General features: G+C 34.7%; 1 protein-coding gene across 1 annotated transcript in view; it reads right to left on the bottom strand.

The window, feature by feature from the left end:
- Window positions 1-11,063: 11,063 nt before the first annotated feature.
- The window catches only part of VWDE (von Willebrand factor D and EGF domains), a 200,146-nt gene continuing 198,997 nt past the window's right edge, over window positions 11,064-12,212 (bottom strand). The window contains exon 33 of the mRNA XM_087925528.1: window positions 11,064-11,145. Within this exon, the coding sequence (XP_087781654.1) occupies window positions 11,131-11,145 (15 nt within the window). The 3' untranslated portion in view covers window positions 11,064-11,130. The remainder of the gene's footprint in view (window positions 11,146-12,212) is intronic.

The raw sequence follows: 12,212 nt of genomic DNA, 5'->3' as shown, positions 1-12,212 counted from the left end.
GATAAATGAGGACCTAGATTGTTGGGGACAATATCCTGACTCTGTAAACCACTTAGAGAGTGGGCTGTAAAACACTGGGAAGCGGTATACAAATCTAAGTGCTAATGCTATTGCTATTATACAATATTAAATCTTCTAAGAAAAAAGCATTTTCAACAAATGGAGAAATAAATTGAGTTGCACACTATTTTTATTAAATATACTTAGTATATGTGCCATTTCTACCTCCATAATTTTTTAGTTTCAATTACTGAATTATTTATGTTTGTCTGACACCGAATGTTTAATTCCTTAATATTCCATTATATCTATTCTTTCCTCTCTCTTGTATTTCAATTGCCTTTGATTATATTCCTGTCAAAAGTTCTTTCCAGAAGCTATATGTGACCTGAATGTCTCCTGGCTTGTTCTTGCATACGACACTCAATAAATGTTTTCTCAGTTGTGGAATGCCTGAAGCTGTCCTTAAAGAGTTTTTACATCTAAATTGTGTATTTGTGTCCTTTTGAACTAAGCTATAACTTGGATTGAGAAACAGCCATTGGTTTGGCTCTGTTATGAAAGATATGGATGAAATAAAATCCATCTGACAGATACAGGTTGAGAACTGGCATATCACTTTTGATAAGGGTTATTTCTGAATCCAACCTAAATTTATTATCTTTTAATTTTATTACTTCTTAGCTTTGTTTTCTGTTATCTCATCAGGGCACCTTCTAATGACAAGCCAGACATTAAATGGGCAGGGCAACCAGATAAATCTTACCGGTACAAATTTTATGCAGAAGTTTAATGTCCTGTTTGAATTGCTGGTTTCCAGGTTACACTTTTCATGCAGATAAAAAGAGGAGCTCCTTTGTAAGGAAAGCCTGTAGCTCATTTTCCCATTGCATTGTTCAATTGGTTTTTCATTACCCAAACACTCAGTTTGAATTCTTAACTCTTTCTCTTAGGGTGACACTTGCTTTGTGTTCCTGAATTTTTGAAACATCTCGGTTATGAATAGTGGTTTATTCTAATGTAAAGTTCAGAGAGATTAACCGAGTTCTTCTGATTTTCCTATGAATAATGAGAATTTTATATTGTTCTCACTTTTTCAAGATTTTTTTGTTTGAACATATAATTAAAGTATAATTGAATATTTGTATATTTCATATAAAGTGTTAAATCATACTATTTAAATAGTTTTTCCCATCTTTTTAAGGGCAAGTTGTTATCTAAAAATATTTTTTTAAAAAAATGTTATAAACTACAGTATAACCTATGCAGGACTATGAAACTCTTAAAAGTTATTAAATCTGCCCATCCTTATTGTATAGAATTGGGATAAATTACTTGAAATAAAGTTATCCCAGGTTGGATATTCCTACTTAGCTATGTAAGTAAAGTGTGCTTTATTATATCAATATTTGTGGATTTTGTAGCTAACTTTTGTATCTTTTAAATACACATGCTGTGTTGGTTACATGTAAGACCTGTTGTGTTAACTCTTAAGTTTTCTTGTGGTGGGCCATTCTTGGGAACAAAGGTCTAAAGCAGAAATGCACATCTTTTTCAGGCCAAGGGCCAAATTAAGTAGGACTTTGTGTTGGCTATCCAAAGCCAATGGCACTAATTCCTCATGTCATGTCATCTCCTGACAACAAGGGCGAAGTAGATCATAGAGATGTGTGGGTTTAGAGAAGTATGGACTCTCTGCCCCTTCCTTATCTATGACTCCATGGTTATTTTCTCCATCTTTCTTCTTAGTTATGAACAGAACACATGCTTTGGCCATCTCATATGATAGGCTGTGGCTAGTTACATAATAGCCTTTGCCCACCACTACAACTTATTTCTTATGACTAGACATCCTTTTTCATTTTCTTTATAAAATTATAAAATTTATGTATTCATTCAATTTGTGCATCACCCAATTCTCAACAACTCCCAATGATGAATTATTGCTCAGGTCATGCTTCTGCTTTCAGGAACACTCACAGTGTTCAACTTTCAAGCTCTTATATACATTGACAATGATTTGGAGAAGTGCTTTATAAATTATGCAAGTGCAGCGCCTCTCAGATATTCATTTAAAGCAGCCACTTTTTTCAGAGTTCTTCATAAACCTGAAAAAAGGCAACCCCACTTTAAGGAGACAGATTCACTTGAATAAATTAACTCTTTTAAGCAGCTGCTACTTTCCTTTTTTAAGCTAATGAAAAAGACATGAAAAAAGACATGGTGGTATTAATGAGTAGTAGAGAGCTGCCATAGTTAATTTGGGTTGAAATCCAAAGCACAGCTTCCAAATCTTTTTCATTGCAAGACCCTTTCATGAAAAATATGTTTCCATGCCCAAGGTGAGACTAGAATTCACGATCTCCTGGTTTCTAGCTGGGTGCTTTAGACACTTCATTTTGATGTAGTAACCACTACAATTTGATATCAATTTTGGAGGGGTGGCTTGCCTTGCAGCCTCAGTCTGTGCTTTTAATCTAGATGGTTCTTTTATGGCTTTCAGTAGGGATTATTGAATAAATTTGATTTGGCTGTACTTCCTTTACAGTGTGGTAGCTGCTTGATGACTCATCTGATGCTACCAAACCCTGGCAGAAGGATGAAGAAGAACAAAGAATTCTTGAACTACACAGTGCCTTTTTCTGATGTATTTCTATAAAAAAAGAAAGTAGCACTGGGGTTTCACAGCACAAGGTGGCAGCATAAAATGTTACTGTTGCTGTAGAGATGTAAGAAAAAGCGAAGCAAAGCAAATTTAAGTATGTCTGAAGAACTTGCTGAAATTTATGGTTATCTTCTCCAGAGCATGAGTTTTTCCCCTCTTGTGACATTCAGTTATCAGCAGTGCCTCTTGGACCATAGCAGGCTGTCCAGAGAGAGCAATAGTGCTGTGACACTTGAAATGACTAAGAAATATATTGTTTCAAAGAATCCACACAATATAAGCTCTTCCTTACTCTCCCTTCCTCGCTTTTCCTTATTTGTTCATTCATTCCTTCTCACCCTTCTGGTTACGCCAGCTCCTCCGCAAATGTTAAGAGAACCAGTAATTTGCTCACTTAGAATATAGATTAAGCTTTTGCTCAGAAAAAAATTGTCCTTTGCTGTGTTAGAAGTTAAAAGCTTCTGATGTGACCACCCTCCTCTCCTTTCAGCCAGATTATGCTGATAAGGGAAATGTTTTATGTCTGTGGCTCCCAAATTTTTGAGCACCAAGGATCAATTCCATGGAGAAAGGTTTTTCCACCAAGGACTGGAGGAGGTGTGGTTTTGCATGCTGCTTGCATCCTGCAGATGGGGCTTTGCTTGTCTGTGTGGACCAGTTGTTGGCATGCTGTAAACCATTGCTGGTCTATGGACTGGGTTTTGGGAGGCCCTGTTTTATATCTGTACTCCAATTTGATATGCTCATAATATGTAAGGAGGAATATACATACTGTATTTGAGGTGATCTTTCTTTCTGGCCTTCACACCTCAGGCAACATCCTAATATACACATCCAACATATATCTCAGGATCAAAGCCCAGGACAGGAGCACCTCAATCTGCACATCTGAATATCAAAGCCTGCTCGCCATTGTAAGCTACCTTCAACCATCCTTTGTGATTGAATGAATAAGCTACTCTACATCCAGCAGCTGCCATTTGTGTTTATTCATGATCGGGCTCAGAAAATCAGGCCAAGAAAATTCTTCTAACAGCAAGAAGTTGTTCTTACATTTTATTCTCAGTGAAACACTGCTGACTGTGGGGGTGTGTGAATATCCAATGGACTTTCCAGACTTTTGTGCTGCTTTTCTATACAGTTGTATTGTATTAGTTCTCTTGACTGCTTTCTGCAACTGCTTTGTGACATGGCTATGCTTCATTAAGACCTACAGTCCTCCTCTGTTTCTAAGGCTACCATGGAAGAGAAGAAGAAATGTTTGAATATCCAGGTGAGACACTTTTAAAATTCCACCCAACAGAACAGCAAATAAAGAAATCTGAAGTAAATGCACCAATCAGAATATGTGTGACTCACATTGTTAGATATATACAGTTACTGTATATATTTTTACTTTTTAAATATGATTCTTAAAATATAGTGTTCCCTGTAAATATTGTTTACTCCCAACTAGATTATGTGCTCTCCTCTGTAAGACCATAAATCACTGCATACCAGCTGTACTTATTTATGTAGCAGATGAACAGATTGAACCTGAAGGAGGGGTCAAACATGTCATCAGTCATGAGTCCTTGCGTGCCCACAAGAGATCTAAGTTCAGCCCATCTTGAATTCCTTCCTTAACTTCCACTTATTTCCCTTGACCAATAATAGCTCAGATTCTTGTAGAGAGCTTAAGCTTGCAATAAATCTTTATACTCATTTGAACCGCCTGAATCTCCTGATTTCCCCATGCTTGCCATTAAAGTCTTTAAAAAATTTACATTGCCACCCCATGTGGACAATTGTGACTTGAATGATTTATAATTAAGTATCAATTGTAGCAGTTTATAATTAAGTATCAATTGTACTTGATACAATTTTGTTTTGTTTTGCTACATCATTGATATATATGAGCCAATATTTCAAAGCTGAGAAAGAACTCTGAGAACCATTTTCCCTAGAATATTCATTGTGAAAATTTTAAATTTTTTAGAGTATTCTGGAAGGAAGGAAAGAAAAGGAGTCCCTGTGGATTTTACTCCACTAGTTGTTGCCAACCACAGTGGGCATCACTAAACATATCAAAAAGCTGGATGTTTATGTAACTGTAAACATATTTTCTTTGCAGTAAATTCCCTCTTTGGCTTGCTATACAAATAGAGCAGGAAGACATTTTATTCATTGTATCATTTCCGTGAGTATAAATACAGCTTCCCTTTTAAAAGCTGGAACCTACTATTTGCTGTCTTCCTGGCAGTATCATCTATCTTTATTTTATCATGTTTCTTTTCTCCCTTCTCTGTCTTAATATAGATTCATTTTTTTTTTGCTCTTTGAAATGTGAGCTATGATGCACCTTAATGTAACGAGAGCTTCTAAAACTAAAGCGAGACATCCTGGGCAAATGAAATCTGGTTTAGGCCCCAAATTCACAATTAGCAAGTGCTCCTTATTCTTCAACACTGCCCACTGTACGGTAATGGAACTTCTTTTTATTGATTCTCTGGGTAATTGAAGAAAAGTGTAATTGCTATCCTAAATTTAATCTTGTAACACTCCTCTGTTGCCAGCCTTCTGTTCCAATGACTTCCTGGAAACATTGGAGTGAAATTTTGAACTCATTTCCAAATTCACCAGCTTCCAAACATGCTACCCCCAAGGTACCTTCAATCTATAAATATTATAGATATATATATATATGGAGAGTTTCTCTTAGCTTGGTAGGTTTGGACAGATGGCTAGTGAATAAAATCTTGCAATTTACATACAGATTATGTACGGTATTTATTTAAAAGAGGATTTGATGATACTTTGAGTGTTACGGTTTTATTTCTCTACTGGATGATATCCATTCATGAAAATGGCATGTATTTCTTTTGGAAAAGGTATTGATAGACAGCATTTATTTCAAGAACAGAATACAAACTTTTTTGGGTGGGACCTACATTGGATAATATCAAATGGAATGCTCAGAACAAAAAGAGCACACTATTCCACAAATGTATCACAATTACAACACCAATGGAAATGTATTTTAAGCAGAAAATCATCTGAGTTAATCATTGGGGGGAGGGGGTGTTCATCCACAGCAAAAAAATGAACAATGCTGTAAATCAGATCTTTTTCCTCCCAATGAATCTATAACTCTTAAGCCAAACAGAAACTCAATACATGTGAAATGAGCACTTCATAATACAGTTTAGCCCCATGTGGATTTTTTTTAGCATCAATAACAGGTTCGCTGATCTGATCATTGCAGACATTGCTCACAAAATTGATGTTGGAAACCTATGAAATAACCAGGGAAGGTTTGCTTCTTTGTACAAGCAGCTGAGGATTAATTTTATAGAGCTCTGTTATTATGTGCGACCTCTTACACTTGTGCTCCTTTGCTATTGTAATTGTTTGTTTTTCAGTCTAGGCTGAATCCAGAGGTCTGAGAATCAGTTTTTTATTTTGAACCCAACATGTTACTGATTCAACTTTTAGCTTCCATTTGGCTTCCGTTTCTCATTCTCCTTTGGGGGATTATTTTGTGACTTGGAAATTGAATTAGTACTGGTGAATACAAACTAATGCCTGATTATATGCATGTTCCCTCAATAAAGACCAGGACTATTGACCATATTTTTTTTCTATCACTAATTGACAAAGACAGATCTTGTACTAAGGCACACTATTTTAGGGATTTGAAAGAAATTAGTGGATTCTTTAAATGTGGTCTAGTAAAATAACTATATCACTTATAGCTAACAAAAAAAATAAAATAAAAGCAGTGAAAAGTGCTAGATTGGTGTATGCATGCATGGCTGCCATTCTCTTTTTACAGTATTGTCTGCTATTCAACAACAGAGATAATCCATTTCCAGTTCTTTATTATCTGGTTAGTGGTGAATTAGTGTTAATTCAGTTAGGAGCATTTGAGATAAATTGCCAGCTTCTTCTAAGACCATTTGTGAAGTGTTCTCAGGTGGCCAAATTTACTAGTGCGTAATTTAGTTTTAGTTTATACATTTGTATAGGGTTGAACCATTTTCTTCCTGTTGGACCGAGTTTATTAATCAAAGGTGGGACTGGAAATTTAGAAGAGAGAAGCTATTTCACTTCCTTGGTGCTTGAATAGTGCTTTAGCTGTGAGTTGACCAAAGGAGTTGTTGGAAGAAAAATCTGGTCTGATTCCAAGTTGGGAGAAAGACACTGAAAATAAAATGGAGGCAGGCTGCATCTTGGAAAGGAGGTCTCTGTTTATTTGGTAGCCAGAAACTTTAGGGACAGCAGTATGTTTCTGGGGTGGCTGACAAAATAAGGTTGAGGAAGGTGGGCTTTTATGCATTCTTTGGGGTTTTGGGATTGAAATGCTTGTTTGTCGTGAAATGTTTGACGGGTGCCTGTGTGTTTTTTTGGGGGTATTCTAGTTATTGTTGCATGACTCTCATTGTGGCTGGGAGGTCTTGGACTGCTTTCTGCCTTTAAAAACATGGTTCTTCTCTTTTCCTTGAGGGGAAATATAATATTCTGCCTCTTTTAATATTCCTCAAAATATTTCATTCTCATGCGTTGGGGGGGAGGGGGGCTTCCCACAGAGTATTGAGTGGAAAAACCCTACCAGTTAAGATCAGGGGCATCTCATGGTGGACAATTTTCTACAAAATGAGGAAATTAAGCTTGCTAACTTTACAATTGTATCTCATGGCTGGTTATGATATGTTGGGACATCCCAAGCGTTTTGCTTACTCTTTACAAGTCTTCCTTTGTCTATCAGACCACAGAGAGATGGAAAGAATAAAGTGCTTGGAGTCCCAACCTGGTTCCAAATTGTATTAGCAAATATATGGCTCTCTACGGAAAACAATTTTGTTTCCTTCTCTTTCTCCCTTATTCAAAAAGGTCCTCCATTTTAGAAGATATTCAGCAAGAATTTCTTGATAGGTAATACATTAAAGAGATAAAAGTGTTTTTATATCTTTATATGTTTTATTTTCTGGATGATTTAGGACAAATTTTAATAAAACAAATATATTGTGAGTTTTATCAAAAGTATATGGAGTATTTTCTGATATCAAAATAATTAGATACAGTCTATTGGACTGATATTATAAACAAAACACACACACACAAATTTGGATTTGGATTCAGAAATTCTCTTTATTCTAAGTCTTCTTATATTTTGGAGTTTTCTTGAGGGCAACCAAGATATTAAAAATATTCTTCCCTATTACTTTGATTCTGAATATTGTCTAGCAAGCTGTGCATTCTTCCCTATTATTCAACTTTGTTTTGCTCTTTCTTATCAGTTTTCTTTTTATTTCCAGTACATATTTTGTTATAATAAAACACATGAAAAATATAACAGCAATGTTATGGTACATCTGCTTCAGTAAAGACTATGTAGCACATCAGTAAAGCTGTGTACAAAAACATGTCATAGAAGTGATGATGTATGAAGGGAGAAAAATCAACTCTATTAAGGAAAAGAAGTGAAATTCTCATTTCTCTCGGTATCTATCCTGGTGGAATAAACAGAAGAAACAACAAAGAATACAACGAGGAAATACTATCTTGTCCAATGTTGTTAGTTTAGTATACCACCCATACCTAGCAGAACACAACACAATGTTATTTTCAGCACCCAACACAGTCACATGGGAGTCTGGCACCTACAGGTAGCAAATGGCTAAGGTTGAGGCAAACAGCAAAAGAGAAATATTATTTAGGGTGGCTTCAACAACTTGCTAAAGTTTCTGGAGTATGCTCTGAAACCAGCAATTTCTCCACAAAACTCAGTGCCCAGAAAAAGTAGGAAGGTATTACTGGCAGCTAAGATGCCAGACTCGTGGAGGGGAGCATTGATTTCGCTGACCCCGAAGGAGGAAGCTGATCAAGATATATTAACAACTACAGACCAATTTCACTTCTAAACACTGATTATAAAATATTCTCCTCCATTATAGCCAATAGACTAAAACAAGTTTTAAATCTATACATACATGAAGACCAAAACGGATTCTTCCTGACTAAACAGATAAAGAATAATTTAAGAACAGTAATAGATGTCTTAGAATTTTATGAAGCCCACCATGAGAAACAATCCGCACTTATGGTTTTAGACGCAGAAAAGGCATTCGATAATTTAAATTGGCATTTCTTAATTTAAAAAATTTATAATATGAATCTAGGCACCAAATTTGAAAATATCATCACAACAATTTACAATACACAGCAGGCTAATATCTTAATAAATGGGGAGCACACAGGTGCAATAAAAGTAGAAAAAGGAGTTAGACAGGGCTGCCCTCTTTCACCTCTTCTCTTTATATTCGCTCTAGAAACACTCTTAACTCGTATTTGGCAAAATCCAGAAATTAAAGGATTGAAGATTAAAACAGAAGAATACAAATTGCAAGCATTTGCCGATGATAAGGTTTTCTTTTTGGAGGAACCAATAGAAAAAGGATATAAATTGATAAAAGAACTAGAACAATTCGGCGCAGTAGCAGGACTTAAAATCCACAGAAAAAAAACAAAATTAATGACCAAAAACTTAACAGAAGACCAGAAAAAAGAATTAGAGGTAAGTATGGGAATACAGGTAACAAAGAAAGTTAAATATTTAGGAATATGGCTAACACCGCAATGTAAAACACTTAAAGAGAATAACTATGATAAATTGTTGCAACAAGTAAAGAAAGATTTAGAATCATGGAGCAGGTTGCAACTTTCACAGGAAGCAGGATTGCTTCTATCAAAATGAACATTTTATCAAAATTCTTATACCTATTTCAGATAATTCCAATTAAATTGCATAATTTTTTTTTTGAAGAACTAAATAAGATAACACTTAAATTCATCTGGCAAGGAAAGAAACTAGAATCAACGTAAAGGCATTACAGGATCTGAAGAGTAGAGGGGGATTAGCACTTCCAAATTGGGAATTATATTATACAGCAGCTACTTTATTATGGTTAAAAGACTGGGTGAACTTACTTAACAAAAGAACGCTAATATTAGAAGGCCATGATCTGCAGAGAGGTTGGCACACCTTCTTATGGGAAGTGGGGAAACCCAATCAGTCATATTTCCATAGACACCTACTTAGAGATTCACTATTAACCAACTGAAAAAAAGTACGGAAAAAAACATTATTTAAAAGTACCGATTTGGCTATTGACAATGGAGGCAATGGTTCATCCCAATAATTTGGACATTACAAAAATGATCAAATACAAAGACTTATTAGATTTACAAGGAAAATTGAAAACAAGACAAGAACTACAAGAGAGAGGATTTAAAATCGATCAGTGGGTATATCTCCAAATCCATAGTAGATATAAACAAGATAATAAAGATTTCGGAATTTGTAACAAACTGCAGCACTTAGATAAAATTTTATTAGGATCAAACAAAAAAAATATAACTAAATTTTACAAATACTTACTGGAAGTAGAACTAGAACAAGAGATAGTCAAAGGAAATATGATAGCTTGGAGCAGGAATGTCGGACGGAGTATTACATTAACAGAATGGGAAAAGATTTGGAACAGAAACAATAAGATCACAAAATCGGCAGCTTATAAAGAAAACGCATACAAAATGTTTTACAGATGGCACCCTCCCCCTTCGAGGTTGGCGAAGATGCACCCCAACACGAGTCCAAAATGCTGGAAATGTAAAAGTATAGATGGAACCTTTTTCCATATGTGGTGGTCATGTAAGGAAACTCAGAAATATTGGCAAAGAGTTAGAAAATGGCTAGAGGAGATAACCAAAGAACAAATTGAATATAAACCAGAGTCCTTCCTATTAGGGATTTTTGACAAACAGTTACCAAAAAAATTGAAGTATTTAATAATACATATCTTAACAGCGGCCAGGCTAGCATTTGCTCAGTGCTGGAAATTACCTCACATACCTACAGAACAGATGAACATCCAGAAAATTTCAGATTGTGCAGAAATGGACAAACTAACCCTAGCCCTAAAAAACAAAGATTCTTCAATATATTTTCTTCAATATATTATAACAACTGGAATTCTTGGTATAAATGGCTAGACCAAAGATAGATCATGTATTATAAGGTATAAAAAAAGAATAGGATAAACTTACTTGAATGTAATCCAAATATAGATATTGATAAGATGTGCGTATATGATACAATTTAAGAAGAAAAGATCTTACAAACTGTCCAAAAAGAAAATGTTTTTAAGTATTCACCTTCCCCTTTTTCCTTTTCTTTCTTTTTCCTTTCCTTTCGTGCTTCTTTCTTTTTTTCTTGCTTTTCTCTGGTTTTGTCATTTGTGTATATGTTGTAGATTTGTTTTTTTTAATTGTAAAATTAATAAAATTTGTTGTTTTTTTTAAAGAAAAAGTAGGAAGCAGAAAATTTTCATCAGTCCTTTGCAGCATACTCTCAGCCAATCTTTTTTTTTAAAATGTTGCACAACAACTTCAAAATGTGTACCTTCACTGTCCTGTTGTGTTCGTCATCGTATGGAGAGCTGTGAAACAGAAATAAGTATTCATTAAAAAGACTAGATTGCAAACAGTTTCAAGTACTACTGCCACCAAACATGTTTAGCATTAAACATTGAATAACATATTGTTGCCCCACATTCTTTTTTTCAGTTTAACTTTTGTCACTGTCCAAAAACCAATTAGATTTCATCGGGCCACCCAAATGTTTACCTCCGTTACCATAGCAGTCCAAAAGAGAGATCTGATTCTAAGGCATGTATCTAATGAGAAGTCCTCAACAAGGGATGATGTCTCTTCCAATGCATAAAATAGCTATATTGCTAAAATATTTTGGCTGCCCTCTAATGCAGAGGTGGCAACAATTGCTGCTTTCCATATGACATGGGAACCACATTGACATCTTGCTTATAGGAAGATATCTTTTATTTTATTTTATTTTATTTTAGATTTTATTGTTTAAAATCTGTATTTTATACAATACAGATTTGTGATTCAATGTCCCAACATTTCAGCTGATAAACAAGAAATCAAATGATAGAAAATAACTTATGGTGAAAGCAACTATAGGGCTATAAGAAACACTTTAGTATAAATCCAGAAACAGGGTGCAAAGTTTGTGTTTGATTCATTTCTAAGAGAAGACAATTTCTGAACTCTCAGTAACTATATCCAATTTGTTTGTTGTTAACAGTTTCAAAATTGTATTACAAAGTATTAAGATCTCATATATGATAGTGATAAAAACCACTAAATATAATTGTATGATTCATTGGATGATGGATACACATCTGAATATCATGTTTATGCATTCAAAGCACCTCAGATCCTTGCTATAATGATCTACTCTGATGTATTTTTAAAAAGCTAGTTCATCAATATAAATTGATTTAAGGGGGAAAATTAAATAAATAACTCTACCCTGGAAGTTAAATCCATAAATATGTTTCTGTACATCTAAAACAGGGAAAGAACCAATTTAGTTACACCAGTTCTTATAACTAGGCATCTACTGTCACCTATTTTTATTCCAACATAATATTGGAAAGAAATTGTGTATTTATAAGCATGAGACTAATCTGTATGTCGAATA

This window comes from Pseudonaja textilis, chromosome 1 (assembly GCF_049901715.1).
Source record: "Pseudonaja textilis isolate UNSWEBS1 chromosome 1, rPseTex1.2, whole genome shotgun sequence".
NCBI lineage: Eukaryota > Metazoa > Chordata > Lepidosauria > Squamata > Elapidae > Pseudonaja > Pseudonaja textilis.
This window is presented reverse-complemented; position numbering and strand designations above follow the sequence as displayed.